Source organism: Phaenicophaeus curvirostris, chromosome 5, assembly GCF_032191515.1.
Source record: "Phaenicophaeus curvirostris isolate KB17595 chromosome 5, BPBGC_Pcur_1.0, whole genome shotgun sequence".
Lineage (NCBI taxonomy): Eukaryota > Metazoa > Chordata > Aves > Cuculiformes > Cuculidae > Phaenicophaeus > Phaenicophaeus curvirostris.
Window position 1 is genome coordinate 57,909,669 of NC_091396.1, and position 19,432 is coordinate 57,929,100.

Sequence of the window (19,432 nt, forward strand, 5' to 3'; positions counted from 1 at the left end):
ATTATCTTTTTCCCCCAGTTCCTTCTAGTTTTATGACAAGGTAAAATCCAAAAATTATCTTATGAAAAATGAAGGTAAAGATATGCAGGGACGTGAAAGGAGGAACAGCAGAGAGACTCCTAAGACATCCCCACCAGACTCTGCCGTTTATTACTTTTAGCCCGCAACTAATAAGACACGAGATAATTTAAACGAACTTTTCCGTAACTGTTTCTTTCATAGGCTCTTTCAGTCTTCCCCTGTCTGCATTTTGTATAGCTCTCAGAAAGACTGCACTGCAGTAATTGGCAAGGAGGGAATTACTAGGAGGGAAAATCAAGCTATGATGGCTCCTCTTGCAGTGTTCTGTTGCTGAGATCTGCATTTGGAACAGGAGATAATGAACGTCTGCCTTCAGGCTCCCGGTTTGGAGATCTGACTCCTTGGAAAAAAAAAAAAGGATGTGGATAAGTTTTTATTAAGTGTCCGTAGTGTGTGCATGGCATGCTGTACAGCCATTAAAGTTACGGATGCAGTGGTTTGGTTTTTTCCTTGATATGAAACACTTGCAGTTTCTGCCTAATACTTTTGTTTTTAATCCTCTGTGCTCAGACAGTGGAGAGTAAGGTAAGGTACTTTTTGTTGCCTAACATGTAAAGGGTATTAGAAGTAATTTCTGCATGTTGTAGCATGCGATTATAACTGCATTCTGTTGGAAAGTAAAAGTTCTGATTACCTTTTCTATTGCTTGTAACTCATTGAAATTCATTGTAGTAAATGCCCTGAATTATCTGGTATATTAAAGTTGACAAGCAGTTATTTGTACTTCATATGTTTTAAAATATTTTTGGAGACAGTTTTAACTTTGATTATCCAATCTAATAATGGATTGTTTTCAAGAACAGTGTTCTGGGAATTTTCTTTTTATGTTAATCTTAAGAGCTAAATCCCCTGATCCTTTCTATATTTTATCCAACTCTGGATATTTTTTTGATACCAAAATTTTAAGGGTATAGTGCTGTCATAATGTTGCTGTTTAGCTGTGGAGTGCACTTGTTCAGTTAGAATGAAACATTGGAGGTGCCCAGATTCTCTTTGAATCTAAAGATTGGTGTGTTGGGAGAGGAAGGAGAGGCTGGAAGCACAAAACTCTCTGTACTAAATTCAGCTGTGTAGCTAAGAATATGAATAGACAGTAACCAAGTCAATCATAATTGATATTTAAACTCAGGGTGGGAGCTTGAAAGGGCTTTAGAACTTAAATTCCTTGCAGTTACTATGTAAATGTTTAGTACAGAAGTTCCTAAAGTAATTCTTCCAGGTATCAGAAATGACGGGCTGATTTGCAATTTATATACCATTTTGGTGGGGAAACTGGTACAGTTGCAGATCTCCTTTTTATATGAGTAAGAAATTTTCTTTAGTTTTCTGTGAATCTCAGTGCTGGGCTGTTTTTCGAATGACCTAGACTGGGCTTTCCTTGGGCAGTGTGTTTCTTGTAAGGACTTCTTAGCCTGTTACTGAATACCGTTCTGGTCCAAAGTAGCATGGCTGTTACTTTGTTAGCAGCAGTAGCCTTTCCTTTCCACCTCCTGAGGAGCAAAGGTGAATTGTAGCATGTGACAAAGATAAAAAAACCCTGAGAAATCCCCACAAAAGCCTCATTTGTAGCTCTGGAAGTTGTGGCATTTCTCCTGACTAGATAAATGTTATCTTGATCTCACGCTCAAGTCACTTATTTTAGACATGATAATAAGAATGAGAGCCCAGCACATTTAGTGACAGGTATCAAATCCAATGACTGTCTGCGCTTCCGTAACCAGCTCTGTGTAACTGTTGAGGCTGATCCGTCTTTGCAGCGTTCTGTACAGGATGACAGCTGGGAACATGCTGCCGAGGTGGGCCCTTGGTGCTGGCCTGCTTAGTGTCGTCTGGGAACGTCGCTGCTCTGGCACTATGGAATAGCTGCTCAGATTTGTCAGAGTTCACTGACACTGTTGGACTCTGTGGTAGGTGGATGCAGACTTCATTGACAAGATTTGAGAAGCTAAAGTTCTTGCAAAGATGTGGTTTGATGGTGTATACTTTAACAGCTAGGTGAGGTTTAGTGCAACGTGAGCACAAAATATTGTCCTTGAAATATAAATATGAAAGAAACTGTGTGTACAGGTGGCCCAGGCACTGTTGTAGTATTTCTTGCGTCTCAACTTTGCTATCAACATTAAGGAATGCATATAGATAGGGATTGATGGAGATTTGTATTAATTATGCCTTCAGACTGTTTTCCTCTGTGCCTGTAAAAATTCCCGGATCAAAGAGGCTTCCCCAAACCAGATTGGTTTCTTCTCATGTTCTGTTTGAATATTGTCATAGAATGGGCTTTTTTAAAGAAACATTCTGCAGAACAATTAGTTACTTTTCCAGAATTGGGCTGATGTTTCCAAATGGAATTTAACAGGCTGTTACCAAGAAAAGGGTGCTGCTCTGAAGAATTTGTGCAGTCTTTAATGACATAGAATGTGTCTTTGTGGAGAAGTTTGTATGTGTGTGAAGGAAGGAAAAATTAATTGTGGTTTTTACTTTGTGCATGTCCTTCTGTAATGCTGTTTTGTTGAGAGTCCTTTGTGTAGAGTAGTGGAGGAAACAACAGTGGTTTGAAAAGCATATGTTACCTATAATGTTCTTTATGTTCTTTTTTAAAATTTATCGTTAAAATTAGTTTGATACTTCCTCAGTTTCATTAGACTAACTTTGCAGATGCTGAGAAACCTGTTATAGTTTTTTTGAATATGGGTAACATGACTTAAACTTCTCTTTCTTCAGGGCAAAGAAACCGAGCAGACTATAGCAAAGCTCCCCTTGTTGTCAAGAGTAAAGAGAACGCTAACAGAGCATTGAGAAAGCCTGTTCTCCTTTCTCCTCAAGCTGCTGATCAAATGAGATTCAAATAAAACGAAGGAAATGTAAGCAATAAGAGAGTCTGCCAAATCTGGGGGAAGGGAGGGCTGTTAGTGTGGGGAGTGAAAACAATATACAAATTTAATCAAGAAACTATTACACAAACTTCTGAAATCAAAAGGTTTTTTAAGCTAACCAGTCCCCTTTTAATATTGTAATGTCTTCAGCTGTTTTTCAAGGATAATTATGTGAGAAGTAGTATATTATTTCCAGACTGATTCAGAGTTTACCTGGTAGGATATAGCTAATGGAGAGGTTAAGAGTCAGTGAGTAAGAATAAAGGGTGGGCTGGGAGGAGGATAGGAACTATCAAGGATTTCAACCTTTAAGTTATTCTGTTAATTGAGATAGTGATGAGGTATTTAAATGGAAAAGGGTCATGTAACCTGTTCTTAAGTGGATTCTAAGAAAAATACATATACTTTATGGGATTGTATTACTGCTCATTCAGAGACTTTCCTTTAATCTTCTAATGCCTGTAACTTCACTTGTGGGTTGCTTGAAACTGTGTTCATGTCTGTGTCAAATTCTGTAGCGGCACTGCCATAGCTTTGTATGAAAATTCTGGTAACGTGTGAACTTTGAAGGAGAAATACTTACTTGAAATTGTAAGTTGGTCTCCTTTCTCTCATGAAGTGGGAGTTTTTGCCTTTTTTTGAGTGCGTGGCTGAACTGAACTTTACTGAACCCAAACATCGTGATCTGCTAGTTAATGGTTTGGAGAAAAATTGCTACTACGTTTACTTAGGAGTTTGTGAATTTTATTTATTTTTTTTCTCCTGAAGCATGAGTGTTTGGAGAAAGAACACTTTACTACATTGAAGTAGATAGTTAGGATTCATGTGAGGTATTTTTCCACTTGCCGGCCATCTCAGGCTTTGCTGAAAATCTCCTTTTTGCCTTGGCTTTTAATTCAGCATCTAGTCATGCCACAATGCTTTCCCTTTGCGTCAAAAATTGAATGCAATTTTTTGTGAGGATGAGCATTTATTTTGATGACTTTGGTCTGAATTTTCATGTACAACGCTTGGTTTCCATTGCACTCCTGCTACGATGAAAGATAGATGCCAGGAGAATATATTGCAAAAATCTATGCTGGTGAATTGTGTGTTGTGCTTCAATGTAAAAATTGAGTGTGGTAGTGGAGGGCTTGATTGAAACTGCCCCTCTAAGCCCTGTAGATGAGAGAACAGAGGGCTGTATAAAGGGATAGTATAGGTGTACAAAAAGGCTGTATTACTAGAGATGAGCTCTTACTTTCATGTTGTATTCAACTTAGGCTACTTTTAAAAAAAAATATATATCTGGAGATGGTAAAAAATTGGGTGATGACATATCATTAAATATTTAAAACTTTCTTTTGTGAAGAGAGAGAAAATTGGGGTTGTCCTCATTTAGCTGAACTTAGATACGGAGGATTTGCCTTAATTACAGCTGTTGTTGGCCCTCTGTAAGCGCACTAATGAAATCCCTTACTTAGTGGGACACAGAAGCTGTTTGGAGTGATAACAAAATGTATCCTTGTTCCAAAATAGGATAACCTTCACTTATACTTCTTTGCCAACAGCTATGCTGGAGATAGCAATGATTAGTAAAATTCTGGTGTAGTCAATACCCAGGAGAATAAATTATTAAAACAATATAAGAACAAAATACAGTATGAGTTTGCGTATGGCTCGTTTCATAATTCTTTTTTTTTTCCTCCCTGAATAACTGTCTTGAAAAGTGGAAGATAAAAAAACCACCAAACCAAAACCTGCCCCAAATCAAAAAACACGGGAAAACATGTTTTTGATGCTGTATAATTAACCTACATAACACTAGGAATTCTCTGCTCTTGGCCTCAAAATAATTGGTTCTAGGGTTAGAGAGGTATCAAGGAAACAGGAGTCATGCTGAACAGATACTCTGGAGCTGCCTTTTTAGTAGCTTTCTCTTTTTTTATTTTTTTTTTTCCTCCAGCTGTTGAATGTTGCTAGAAAAGTTTCAGCTCTGTCTACTGAAAACAAATACTGCTGTTCCCTAGGCTTGAATGAAATTGTGACAGGATGTCAGCCTGTGCTGTAGGCTATGAGCTTGTCAACTAGTGTGTTGTAGGGAACCATGGGAACTGAATTGTTCCTGGCTTTATGGATGTATAGTGGCATTTTTGATGTATTTGGGGACTTCATACTATATTGTAGGAAGTACGTTTATATGTGTTTTTAATTGGGTTCAATTTGACGCTTTCTTGAAGTCCTCTCGAGGCAGCAATAAAAGGAGCTTCCAAAACAATGTGAAACCATTAGAAGAAAGTGTTCTTCGCAGAAGGCTTTGTGATGGTATTGTGGTGGTTCTGCTTATAGACACCTCTCTAGCTGGTCGTCTATAATAACGTACCTGGTGTTTTCAAATCCTGAAATTTTGTATGGATCATAAACTATTGTGCTGCAGTTTTTAATTGGAAAGTATTACTGGGGGATGGAAGAGCTTATTTTTTTTGAAGCTAAGAAGGGCAGGCAGCTGGTTTCTTATACAGACTTCTAGGAGGATTTAGAGTGGAGACAAATCTCACTAGAAGAGTCGTCTAAAAATAATACTTCCTACTGATGTAGAGCCCTTCATGCCAGGGATGCTATAAAGGTAAGTAATATTGTGCTTATTCTACAGCTTGGGGGAAACAAAGTGGTAAAATCCTAAAATCATGTAGCTGTTCAGTAGAACTGGTGGAAAAAAATGTTTCAAACCACTGCTGTAATATTGGAAGCTTTGTTGCCTAATTCCAAGTTATTTGCCAAAAGCAGGGAATCAGCACTATCTGTCTTCTGAAAAGTCTTTAGCAGTGCAACATCATTTAAATTCTAATCTTAGGACTTAAGCCCCTTGCTCTAGTAGTGAGTGTCCTCTGCATACTTTTAAATCTGGCATTTGCTCGAGCTGGAAGTTTCTCTTTGCATTCTGCATAGCTAGGCTATGCCTATGTGGATCTTTTTAATGCAAGCAGATAGTCTTTATCAGCATAAATTCTCCAAGGAATCTCTGAGTCTTCTCATCTAATTTCTAGTGCAACGTGTGGAAGCTTTCAGGTTTGAATTCTGAAAAATAAAAATGTGTGTTGGAATGCTGGTGAGGGGTTGAGATCTGTGCCTGAATGACTGTCTTTGAGGCAATTTAATGTTAAATAAAATATTCTGATGATGTTATTTACTGTTGTTAGTTTCTAGGAATTTGATTAGTTTTTAGGGCAGTATGAAAAAGTAATTATTTCTTACCTGTGTTTATAGTATAGCAGTGGTCAACTGGATGAAGTGGAAGAGCAGAAAAAGGTTTATGTTGGTGAGTTAGTTTTGGTAGAACACAGGATGGGTAAATTCTTTGAGCTTTAGATGCAGGCTTAGAAAACTTACTTTGGCTAGAGTGGAAAGAATTTCTTGTGGAAGTGAGGTATGGTGATCTCTGTTTTCAGGGATAGCCGCAAATCAAGTTCCACAGTACCTGATTTCATCATTGAATTAAAGTGCAGCGCCATACTTAAAGTTGCATTCTATTTCATTTACCAGCTTCCTCTATACTCTGTGGTGTTCAGAATTTCCTGGGAGGATTATTTTGTTAAGCATCAGCTGCATCTTAAAATTTAATTACCTTCTCAAGAATAAAAAAAAAAAAAAATTATTAGCTTTCCTATAATTATTTATAATAAGCCTCTTGAAGGCCTTTGAGATTTTTTTTGTTTCCTGGTCTCTGACACCTTTGCCTTCAGATGCTTTCTTCTAATAATCGCAAAAGATAAGGTAAAGAACTTGAAGACAGGCAGTGCTTCTGCTTGGATTTCAAGGCTGGATTTGTTAAGAGTCAGCACAGATGGACTGCTAGAAACTGGCAACGCGGGAACTATTCGTCATGCACTTGCCAGTCATCAGAGTAGATAGATTGTGATTTGAAGGATCTGTTGCTTTTCTGCTAGACTTCTGAAATTTCATTAGGTTTGAAGCTGAGGAAGTCTTTGATTAACTGAGTGGAAAAGAATAGCATCCATTGATAAGCCTTGGTTTAAAAATAGTAAAAAGGCAACTAACAATAATTTTAAAAGGCAGTAAGGTTTTTTGATTCCTTCTTGATGATTTCAGAGATGAGGACTTCAGTGTTTTAAGTTGATATCTGAAACAACTTGCTTTTAAATTATAAATCATGCAGCAGATTTTTCTTGAAGACACTCCTTGTGAGAAAACAGGGACCTTTTTTAGGTCACCAGGGGATGGGACATCTTTTTCTAGAAATATATGCTTTGGGCAAAATTATTTGGACATGCCTTTTGTCTTAATCCTTGTTAGGATTTGTCATGGGTAGTTCAAATTTAGATAATAGCAGGCATAAGTGGGAAACATAGTAAACAATTTCTCTTTTGCGTGTATGTGGTTGGATGTCGCTACTTGTAAAATGAGAAGTGGAGGAAATCTGGACTGATGGAAGTAACTTTCCATAAAAGCAGAGTATCCAGAATGCAAATATAAACTGGTTTTGCATGTTCTGTCTTCAAATCAAATGGATGTTTTTCTTCTGTGGTAAATTAGAACTCTTCCTTTGTAACCAGAGCCACAAGTTTTAAAAAAAAACCAAACCACTGTGTTGATCTACTTCCCCCACATGGGACTGGCATATGTATCTCAGTCATTGACTTTCCCTGAACAGCAGAGGAAGGGATTAAAGTACACTTTGTCCTATGATCATCTGATTGTCTTTTGATCTTTCCTGTTCTTTAAATACTTTTACTAAAAACGTCATGTATAGAAAAATGCAACCCAAATGGTGGTTGATTTCATTGATAAAGTGCAATAACTTTGTGTATTTTCTCTTCTCTCCTGCACCCGTAGACAAGAAACCAAACTGGCATTCAAAATGCAGAAGTATACAGGGCAAGCTTGGACAGCGTGTCTTTATTTGTTGTCTTGTGACCCAGGCTTTCAAAGCTAAAGAGGTCTTTTGATTTTTAAAAGAGGATTTTGATTTCTTGCACTTCAAATGACTTCATACTGTGTTTTGGGAGCCTACTGAGATTACAAAGTAGTTATTGAGAGCTGTAGATAGCAAGTGTAAGTCAATACATGAAGACTTTGTTTTTACTACTGCCTCAGGCCATTAAAGCCATTTTGCCAGCCCATATGTCATGATTCTAAGGAATGCTGTTAACTTGCAGAGTAGTAATAGTCGTACATAGCGTCATGTAAAAATGAGCCTTCCTAAATTTCTCTGAATTACTTTCATTTTGTCTTTTTTTCTTTAATAGTTAAAATTGAATCTCTTCTAACTTTTTTTTTCTCATCACTGCAGTGTATGTTAGACTGAAAATTAATTGTATTCAACGCATTATTCAGTAGTGTCAGTCTCTGGGCCCTTAGAGAATCCAAACATTATTATTTATAAATATTCCCATCCTTATCTCTTAATACTGATGTAATTGCTTTGTACATCTATCCAATGCTTTCTTTTCTGTTTAGAATCCAGAAATCTGTACACGCAGGAGTGTGTATGTATTTGAGCTGTTTCCATGAAAGTATAGTCTAGCAGGATTGCTAAATTGATTTCCCTCTGCTGGAATGCTGGTTTGTTTAATACTGCAAGACACTTCATGTGAATGTGTAGACTCACCGTTAAAAGAAATGGAGACAAGGAAGTGATAGAAAGTTAAAAGAACAAAGCAATGTAAAACTTAACCTTACTATTAATTTTCTGCAATTCAGTCACTATGCAAACTAGAACGTGGGAAAGATGCAATGTTTGACATTCCAGTGATATGCATTCTTTTGCAAGAATACCAAGATACCAATTTTGGTTATACTTCTGATTGTCTAGTTCAGCTAGGAAAGGAAGGATAAGCCCATACCATCAGAGATAGAAATAGTTTTGCTCTTTGTTCAGTGATTTTTACAGAATACAGAGGTTGTGATGTCTGGTTTAGTTTGAGAGCAAAGTAGGTCATGTATCAGAACAGGGATTTTCTACATAAAAATGTCACACCATAATTGCTATAATAACTCCTCAAGGAGGGGCGTTGAGCACTGGAACAGGTTCCTTGGAGAGGTTGTGGTACCTTCACAGGTGGCGAAGAAGGCCAATGACATCTTGGCTTGTATCAGACACGGCGTGACCAGCAGGTCCAGGGAGGTTATTCTCCCTCTGTACTCGGCACTGGTGAGACCGCTCCTCGAATCCTGTGTTCAGTTCTGGGCCCCTCACCACAAGAAGGATGTTGAGGCTCTGGAGCGAGTCCAGAGAAGAGCAACAAAGCTGGTGAAGGGGCTGGAGAACAGGCCTTATGAGGAACAGCTGAGAGAGCTGGGGTTGTTTAGCCTGGAGAAGAGGAGGCTGAGGGGAGACCTCATTGCTCTCTACAACTACCTGAAAGGAGGTTGTGGAGAGGAGGGAGCAGGACGAGAGGAAATGGCCTCAAGCTCTGCCAGGGGAGGTTTAGGCTGGACAGTAGGAAAAGATTTTTCACAGAAAGGGTCATTGGGCACTGGAACCGGCTACCCAAGGAGGTGGTTGGTTCACCTTCCCTGGAGGTGTTTAAGGCACGGGTGGATGAGGTGCTAAGGGGCGTGGTTTAGTATTTGATAGGAATGGTCGGACTCGATGATCCAGTGGGTCTCTTCCAACCTGGTTATTGAATGATTCACCCTTGGAGTTTTTGCAAACCCAGCCTTGGACAAAGTGATCTAACTTAGAAATTGACTTAATTTTGAAGGCTGGGCTAAGTAACTTCCAGAGGTGTCTTCCAACCTCAGTGTCTGTGTGATACCGCACTAATAAGTGACTGTGAAGAACTTGCAAATGGCAGAAGCTTGTTGTGTGGAGAATACTCGGCGTCTTGTGTGTGTTTTCAAATACTTCTGTCCTGCTTGTCTATCCAAGTAGTGATTTTTCCTGATCTTCATCTGTTCTATTATGTGTATGATCCCAAGGTCATCTTCACGGTTCATTTCCATTAGTTTATGCAAGGAAGATGGGTGCTTATGGAAGCATAGGGCAAAATTTGCAGTAGTTAAAATACATGATTTATTTTAACACAAGGAAAAATAAATTTTAAATACTAATGCTGCTTTTATATTTGCATAGGAATTAGACTTAGTATTTGAATGTTTTGCATAAAAGAAGATACTGAGTGCTCTCATGTTTTTGACTGTGTGCAGTTATATCTAGCACTGGTGACCAGCAGCCTTTCCCCATCCTTCCCTGCCCCCATCAGAATTTCTGCTGATCCTATATATGCTGTATGGAGGCAGCAGGCAGTGCTTCAAACATGACAAGTGTATGGAGGAAAAAAAATACATCAGTAGATGCCCTGTACAAACTAGAAGAGGGAAAGCGCCAAGACCTCTGACCTTGCACAAGTTAAAATTGATGGGTGATCTTCTGCTTTCAAACCTGCTGCCCCAGTGCTGCTTCGGTCATTGCCTAGGTATTTTGGGGGAGTATTTGCATTTTATTTATCTCTTGTTCTTTGCTGCCCCTGTCCAGACTCAGTGGTGGGGCTTTTACCAGAACACCAGGCTGAGGGGTGGCTAGATGCTGTGAGAAAGGGCCTCTGCATCAAGGCATCCTCAGCCTAAAGAGCCCTAGAGTCAAGATTCCATGACAATCTCCCTGCTTCGCTTTAATTTGTTTTGACATGTGTGCACTAAGTAAACGGATAATATGTTGTCAGTAATGTACTGCTTTCAGTTTTCATTATTGTTTTAACCGGTTGTCAAGGCATGGCAGTATATGTTGCATAGTACAATCACACTAAGAAGCAGAAGCAGAACCAAGCCAGAAGACTTATCTAGGAGATGGTGAAAGAAAGACATACATTCTTTTCAGTAAGTATGTGCTAGGAATTTATTAGAAGCTATAAAATCCTGAAATATAAGACAAAGGAAAAGTTCAGATTGTTTTAATAATTTAATTTTAAGATAAAGATTTCTGTGTGATAACTTGAAGCAATAATTCTTGATGATAGGAGGCACATGGGCTAGGAAGACTGAAGATCTGGAAATATCACTCCAGGTATCTAATTATTTGGCTCTCTGAGGGTATCCTGTAAGGTACAGAAGAAAATTCTGTGAAGAGTGAAACTGATGAAGTCTTAATTTCCTAATAATCTGTGTTCTACATCCTTTTTTTTACTTCCCCTCCTCAAAAACAACAAAAAAAATAATTAAAATACCTCCAGTCCACCCTCTGCCTTTATGATACTGGAAGTGACTAAGACTATGAAGTTTGTCTGGGCAAGGGGGAGCAGGTAGTCTTGGCTGATTTGGATGTATTTCTGTACTGACTGGCCAACTGATAGACCGTGCAGAGCTGGCGATGACTGAAGTTGCACTTCTATAGCCTCTTGCTCACTAGGACAGTACCTCAAGTTTCTCTTTCTGTTCCCCACATAGCTTCACACTTCCATGAAGCCTGTCTGTCCAGTTGGTTCCCAAGTGTTTTTGAGAGGCTAGGAGGAGAGACAGGACAATTACAAGCCCTATCTCATTAAAAGCTGATCTAAAAATCATACCCCACGGTACAGAAAAATGACCTAGTTAGCATGAAGTACTGAAGTTTGTGTGATTTTACACTTTTTAGACAAGAAAATTGAATTATCACATTGGTCACTTCTGCTGTGATACTTAGCTCTCTGTCCAACCTCCGGTTTCTTTTTCGGAGCTTAATTTAGATATTGTGCTTGCAGTGCTGTTGTCTTTGAGTAACCTCAGTTCTCAGTACAAATTGTAATTTGTACTAAAAGCTTTTCTGTCTTAACTAATAACCAAATTAGATTGTGTCTTCTGTTATCCTTTTCTTCTATAGTGTAACAAAAACATTTATTTGAAATAACTTCTTGACTGTTTTTTGCATTTTAAAACTTCGTCAGAGGTTTATATGCTTTGTATTGTCAATATATTGAACTGTATTCATGCAGAGCTTGCTAGGTGCCAAATCCTGTTGTGCCCTTTGCAATCAGATTTTTGGGAGTGTTTTAGATTACACAAGAGTTAATTTTTTTTTCTCTGGGTTTTTTTAGATTCAGATTTATTTTGAATTTTTAGAGAACTTTTGTTGTATTTTTGTGTTACATATTGGTTTTATTCCTGAAGAGCAAGTAAAAAATACATGTGGTATAATACAGAACACTAATGCAGATTTCTAGGATGTTTGCCCTTTCTACGGTAAGAACAGCATAGTTGCTTAAACAAGGAAAGAGCAAAATGTGGTTTTTTTGGGAACTCCCATGCTTTCTAATTCTTGGAACATCTTTGTCGGTTAATCTACTTTTGGTTCCAGTTTCTAACTCTCTGTACTAATGTTAGTATGAGTTAAGTAACAATTACTTGTTCTAACCTTATTTACATTATATACAGCCTGAAATATTAACTGAGGTCCAGCCTCAGGTACTTGAGTATTACACAAGAGTAGTGACAAAAATGGAACTCAATGAAACAAGACAGACTCGAGCAAGCAGTGTTGCCCATCTGATGACCAGAACAGTCTCTGGTTCGGTTACTCTGCAGAAGTATGAATATCAGCATATGCTGGCTGCAGGAGACGTGGCTGAAAGAATGGTTGACAGTGAACAGAACTGACCTTGGTTACTGTGCCTGTCTTTGTTCTTATCCATGCTAGCAGGTGATTGTCCAAGATTTAACTGTTAAGAGGTCTAAAAGTCATAATCTTCATATTGTGATTTTTTTTTACAGGGAAAGAGAACTGGAACTTAAGAACTGGCTAGTGGTAAATTAGGGGTTAAGATTTAGCTTACTGAACAAAAAACAGTGTCTTGTGCCTTGATGGCAGCTTGCTATACCATCAGGAATTAGAGGCCCCCATCAGAAATGGCCTATCGTGAATGTTCTAGCCAGATTCCTCTCCCTTCTTTCTCACAATGTGTCATCTTCACTGCTGTAAGTGCATAGTATCTTACTGAGGTGTGACTTCAAATTGCTTCTTGTTGGCAGTTTGAAACATGATTATGGTGGTATGATCTGAGTCCTGCTGTTAAAGGTTCCTGAAAAGGAAAAGAAGACATTGCAGATGATGCTCTGTAGTGGTATGTAAACTAAAATGCTCTTTGCAAAAGAGTGGCAGCTGAAACATTTATGTTTTCTGGACTTGCATTCACCACTGATCCCTTATACAGGTGTAAAAGTGTGTAACTCCTATGCATGAGGGATTAGCTCTGTGCATACAGTACTTAGATTTCTGTGGACAGTTTGATAGACACCACATCTCCCCACCCTACTGATAAATGGAATTATTCCTTAAAAGAGGTTTTGGTGTTCTTTTAAGCTCAGTGCTCTGTTGTATCTTATTGTAGTACATAATGAATGGCTTGCTGGTTTTGCTGCATAAGAAAAATTCTCTCTTCAGAATATTGTGGAAGAGAATTCCTCACTAAATGGACTAATCTGATGCTGTTCTTGTTTAGCTTTTTTGATCTGACATAATTCTTCATAAAACAGAAATATAAAAACTGAGGTACGCAAATCTAACAGTTAGGCATATTGCATAGTACGTTTTACTTATCAGTGTGCTTTCTGGTTGTTTGCTGTGACAAGATATCCAATCAATCAGTTTGAGAAGTGGAGTCCTGTGGAGCCCCATGAAACTTATTTTGGAGTGAAGTCTCTTGCCAGCTGACAGTTCAGCCCCTGAGCAGTTTTGTATCTCTGTGAAACTCTCACCTGCTGCTCATTTGGCGTTTGGTACTCTTTCTCTGTTAAGTGTTCAATATTCTCCTTCTCACCCCTGCTTGCCTCCTTATGACTAATTATTTGTTTTCTGTGATGAAATCATGTTATTGGAGGTCTTCATATCTTTAATAAACTTTAGCCTCTTTTTGTTTGGAAGAAGCTTATGGGGAAAATGGGTGTTTGGTAGTTGTGTTGTATGACTTTAAGACCAGGAACTTTGTGCTCTCTTGACTTGCCAATTCTGCTGTCAGCGTCTCTTGTAGTGCCTCTCTTTTCTGAATTCTTTTGTGGGTCAGAATCTGGCCATGCCTTGTTTTATTCTGGAGTTTTAAGGAAAGTCACACTCCCTGTGTTGTTGTTCAAGAGTTGATGGGATGGCAGGGGTCTTGAATATGAGAAAAAAAAAAATGCAGTTGCAGAGGGAAAAGAAAATCTATCTACAAATTATAACTCGGAGAACTGAAAACCTTTACAGATTTCTGAACTGTAAGTGCTAAATGAAGCTTTTCCAACTTCTGTGCATAAGAAGCAGATCCATAGATAGCTAAATCTCACCAGTCCAGTTGCTTATGGAATTACACCTTTTTCCCTATCTGACTAATCTCTTTTTCTTTTACAATCACAAAAAAGTTCCAAGTCCAAAGTTCATGACTGGATTCCTCTCTGTCCAGTTGCAGATGTTTGGCAGTGGCAGTCATGTCTTAGGCTATCTCTAAAGCAAAACTACTTTTGTCATTTGCTTTCTTTTCTTGCCTATGGCACTTCTCTTAACTTCCTTGTCTCTCAGACCCTTGTTCTCAGCATCACATCTCATTTCTTGTGTGCTGGTTGCAACCCCTTGAATTGCCTTTTCAGTGTCATCATTATATATTTTTTTTGCTTGCTGTTGAAGCTCTAGTAGAGGCTTTGCTTACCTCCCTGGTCTGAAATAATCGTAATTTCCTCATTGAGAAAAAGCTACTGCTCAGCACTGGGGAGTGTGTGTGTTTTGTTTTGGGTTTTTGTTTGTTTGGGTTTTTTTGATTTTATTTTTTTTTTCCCCCCAGATATTGTTCTGCCAGAGTATTAGACTGCAGTCTTTGAAGAGTAGACAAGGAACAGGCAGGCATTAATTCAAATTATGGTCCAGAATTTGTATTTTCTTTTCAGTTACTGTAGAAACTTTTGTTGGGGGAGGTGGAGTTGGGAGAGGTTTTGAGTAAGACCCAATCATTGGATCTGCATGCTGAGTTATGAGGATGGTTTTCTTGGGCTCTGTCTGTTTGAAGATACAGAGAAGCTTATCCCTGGGGAAAGGGGTCAATGAAGCATGGATTTCTCATTGAGCACCTCTATCCTTGCTCAGCTGATATTGGTAAAGACAATGAGTTGCAAAGATTTTGTCTTTTGTTTCTACAAATAAGAGTTGGCATCAGAAATGAAAGAAATTTCCTTGTCTGCTTAGTCTCCACGGAGAATTCTATACCAAAAACACAGAGGCAGAAATGATCTACAAGAAAATATGTTGAATACAACATATTGTTTTGGGCTTAGTGGGAGAAGATAGATAACAAAAAAGTGTGTACTAAAAGGCTTGTGTATTTGGGTTGTGAGGCATTTGACACCCTTTGTGATACTGATGGACATACTCTTGTAACTGGGAAATGAACTCGGCCTCACTTATTCATTTTGCTTCTTAAAGCTGAATTACAGCTGTAGTGGTTGAGGCAACTGCAGAGCAGCGGAATAGATTTATATTTCAAGTTAACATGGAGGGAGATTTGAAATATGTGTTTGTCTTGTAAATAACCAGGCATGTCTCTTACATAAATAGATGTGCTTTCTCCTTCATGTGCTGAGTTTGACTGCTTACACTTGTTTGACTAAAAGATAAACAAGGAAATTTTTGAAAACGGGTTTTAAAATTTAACCTGGAGTATTCTTCCTCTGTTGCTCTGCTAGTGCTTTGCATGCTGACCTAGAAGAATTGCAGTCCAAGATAATAGGTACTGTAATTCAATCTTCAGCTGCATTTATTATTTTCTCAGCTGCCTGTCAGTTGTGCTTAGTCTTGGTGAATTAATCAGATAAAAACCTGTTGTTCTGTTATAAAATAGACATAAAGCAGCATGTAGACTTGGCTACTGCATGGGATTGACAGCAGAAGCTGGTAATGGAGCTGTGTAGATTCCAGGTACTTTGTGTAGGACACTGGTGGTTGTCTGCTTTGTACAGTGGCATCTGAGTAGTGTTACACGTGTGGTACTGCACCACCACGCTCCTCTCTGCTTCCTTCAATTGTATAACTTCAATATTAAGGGCATTTTTCAGAGTGGGAGAAAGATGAAGGAATACAAACTTCATTCATATTTGTTTCTAGAGTGACGCTTATGATTAACTAGAACTTTGCTTTCAGGAATAAGTTTTAATTCATGACCTTTTAGAGCCTTTGAAAAATGCAGAATATTGTACAGATTTGCTATGCTTAATGTTCTTAGGTGGTTATGTATGTATGTTCACATGATGTGTGGACATGTATTTGTTCTGTTCTTTACTTCACACTTTACTAAGTATTTATGTAGTGTCTCAGAGTGCTATATTTATTTTATTTGAATGGAAAAGGAGATCTTAATTTCTAAAAAGTTTTCTCATTTTTGCTTCACAGAAACAATCTTAGAGCATGGACACCAGTAAGAAGACAGAACCTCCTTTATCTGTAGAAATGGTACAGCAAAGGGCCAATCCTGATCACAGTGCTTCAGCATCAATTTATGTTCCAGAGCAAGGTGGCTACAAAGAGAAATTTGTAAATGCCGTGGAAGATAAGTATAAATGTGAAAAATGTCACCTCATCTTATGCAATCCTAAGCAGACTGAATGTGGACACAGATTCTGTGAGACCTGCATGAATGCCTTGCTAAGGTATGTTTTTTGTTGTAATAGAACCTACTGATACCTTTAAATTTTGTGAACTGCTGAAAGTAGTGTGGACCCTGTTGTAGTTTTAGGAATAAATTAAGCTAATGCCCTGACTTGAAGGAGCCTCCTGCTTGCTTGCTTGATGATTTGTTATCTGTATGCTGGTGCAGACATTTGTGTTCTCCTCTGAGTCACGATGAGACAACTGAGCTTCCCATGAATATTGTTTATACAGTTGTTGAAGTGTTTTAATTCCATGTTCCAAGCCACTTTCCATCATTTATTAGCAGTCCTGGCTAAGTGGAGAGCTCCCAGTTGACTGGAGATTGGCAAATGTGGCACCTGTCTACAAGAAGGGCTGGAAGGAGGATTCGGGGAACTACAAGCCTGACCTTGGTACCAGGGAAGGTTACAGTGCAGATCAAGTGCCATCAAGAGGCATGTGCAGGAGAACCAAAGGATCAGGCCCAGTCAGCATGGGCTTATGAAAAGCAGGTCCTATTTGACTAGCCTAAATCTCCTTCTTCTACAAGGTGACCTGCTTAGTTGATGAGGGAAAGCCTGTGATGTTGTCTACCTAGACTTTAGTAAAGCCTTTGACATGATTTCCTGCAGCATTCTTAGGAGAAACTGGGTGCTCATGACTTGAAAAGGAATACTGTTCACTGAGTAAAAATCTAGCTGGATGGCTGGGCCCAAATCGTTGTGGAGAATGGAATTAAATGCAATTGTTGACTGGTCATAAGTGGTGTTCCCCAGCGCTCAGTTGGGGCTGGTTCAGTTTAATATTTTGCTAATGACCTGGATTAGGGAATTGAGTGCTTGCTCAGTAAGTTATCAGATGACACCATGAATGCCAGTCTGCTTGAGGACAAGAAAGCTCTACAGAGAGACCTGGACAGGCTGGATTGATGGGTCAAGGCCAATTGTATGAGATTCAAAAAGACCAAGTGCCAGGTCTTACACTTGGGCTGCAACAACCCCATGCAGTGCTAAAGGCTTGGGGGAATAGTGGCTGGAAAGCTGCCTGGCAGTAAAGGACCTGGGGGTGGCTGGCTGGCAGATGGCTGAATACAAGCCAGCAGTGTGCCTAAGTAACTAAGGTGGCCTACAGCATCCTGGCTTGTATCAGAAATGGTGTGGCCAGCAGGAGTAAGGAAGTGATTGTCCCCATGTATTCGCTGCTGGTGAGGTTGCACCTCAAATACTGAGTTCAGTTTTGGTGTCCTGAGTACAAGAACAACATTGAGGTGCTGGAGGATGTCCAGAGAAGGGCAATGAAGCTGGTGTAGGGTCTGGAGCACAATTGTTACGAGGAGTGGCTGAGGGAACTGGGGATGTTTAGTCTGGAGGAGAGGAAGCTGAGGGGAGACCTTATTGCTCTCTACAACTATCTGAAAGGAGATTGTAGGGAGGTGGGTGTTGGTCTCTTCTCCCAAGCAGCAAGAGATGGGATGAGAGGAAATGATCTCAAATTGGGTCTTGTGAAGATTGGCTACTAGGAAAAATTACTTCCCTGAAAGGTTTGTAAGACATTGGAATGGGCTGCCCAGAGAAGTGGTTGGGTGACCATCCCTGGAAATATTTAAGATTTGTGTAGATGTGGTGCTTAGGGACATAGTTTAGTGGTGAACTTGGCAGTGTTAGGTTTATGGTTGGATCAATGATCTTAATGGTCTTTTCCAACCTGAATGATTCTGTCATTCTGTGAAATGTAACTGTTTGTGGAACCTACTTTCCCTCTTGCCCTGTCCTGGGGCTTTGTTTTTTGTGGATTCCAGTAGGGTGAGGAAGGCTGACTTCACTGTTACTGAGATATTTGGGCCAGAGTGCCAAGTGTGTTAGTGAATGTTGTAGGCATAAAATGAATGCTGAGACACGCAATCTCTCTCAGTCTAGGTAAGAGTGAAAGCGTGGTCATTCAAGGAGCTTTTAAGAAATATCCATGCACCAGTAGAAGTATCTCTCTTTGCTTCTCAACTTCGATGCCTTGCTACCGATTGTATTCAGCACTGAGATTTCAAAACTTGGTCTAGTGTTAGGAGACCATTCTGCAAGCTTTAGTTTCCTGGGGTAAATAAGTAGTCAGTATTTCCATTTATCCACTAATCCACTTCTGTAGGTGCTGCAGCATGTTAAATCAAAAAGAATGAAAGAACCTCAACTTTCTTTCAATACACATTTTCAGGTGAGGTGTAGTTTGTATTTAAGAAATGCAGTTTGGAAGACTTTTATGTGGTTAGTAATGATGGCTGAAGAAAAACTAACACCTGCCATGCTTGGTTGTGTGCAGATGGTCAGAGCAGATCCTTAACAATCTAAGTAGTAACGATTCTGGCATTGCTGGAATCTAGGTAATTTTCCTTCCCTGCTGTGCGACGTACACATGTTTTTATTACAGTGCAGCTAGAATATGTGTAATTTTACCTTCCTGACTGTCCAACCAGTCTGTTACTGAAAAGGATACGTGAGTAAGAACATCTGCCACAAGTCTCTGTCATTTGGCCTATTTCACTATATTTAAGTGCTTTATTCTGAGAAATAATATTGAGTTGTTTTTTTTTTTTTTGAGAAATAATAGATGTGCCATAAAACTGGAAGCAAAATAAGTTTGTTGTTTTCATTCAGTGTTGATATGCTGCTGCTCTGACACAGTGATTACATGTGAGCAGGTTCTATTCGAGGGTTGAGGACAAAGAATTGTGAGCTAGTATCAATAACACAGTAAAGATGTCTGCTTGGTATGCAGCAGTAGTTTAAAAGAGCAAGTGGGATGCTTGAGTAAATTCAGTAAAAGCATGACATTGTATTATACACTATAATGCCCTCAAGGAGGTTAGTTCTCCCTCTCCTTTTTTTTTTTTTTTTTTTTGTACTTAGAGAAATATTACAGCTGTTGAAGC

General features: G+C 39.0%; 1 protein-coding gene across 11 annotated transcripts in view; it reads left to right on the top strand.

Annotated features, from left to right (window-relative positions):
* Window positions 1–19,432, top strand: part of TRAF3 (TNF receptor associated factor 3) — a 71,304-nt gene that overhangs the window by 22,285 nt on the left and 29,587 nt on the right. For 4 of the 11 annotated variants that reach the window (XM_069858852.1, XM_069858851.1, XM_069858854.1 and 1 more), the window contains exons 1-3: window positions 1,839–1,988; window positions 2,803–2,942; window positions 16,276–16,532. In XM_069858852.1, coding sequence (XP_069714953.1) covers window positions 16,291–16,532 — 242 coding nt within the window. In that variant the 5' untranslated portion in view covers window positions 1,839–1,988; window positions 2,803–2,942; window positions 16,276–16,290. Of the gene's footprint in view, window positions 1–1,425; window positions 1,989–2,199; window positions 2,943–16,275; window positions 16,533–19,432 lie in introns of those variants that run through there. The other 7 variants (XM_069858845.1, XM_069858844.1, XM_069858849.1 and 4 more) reach the window with 5 other exon arrangements.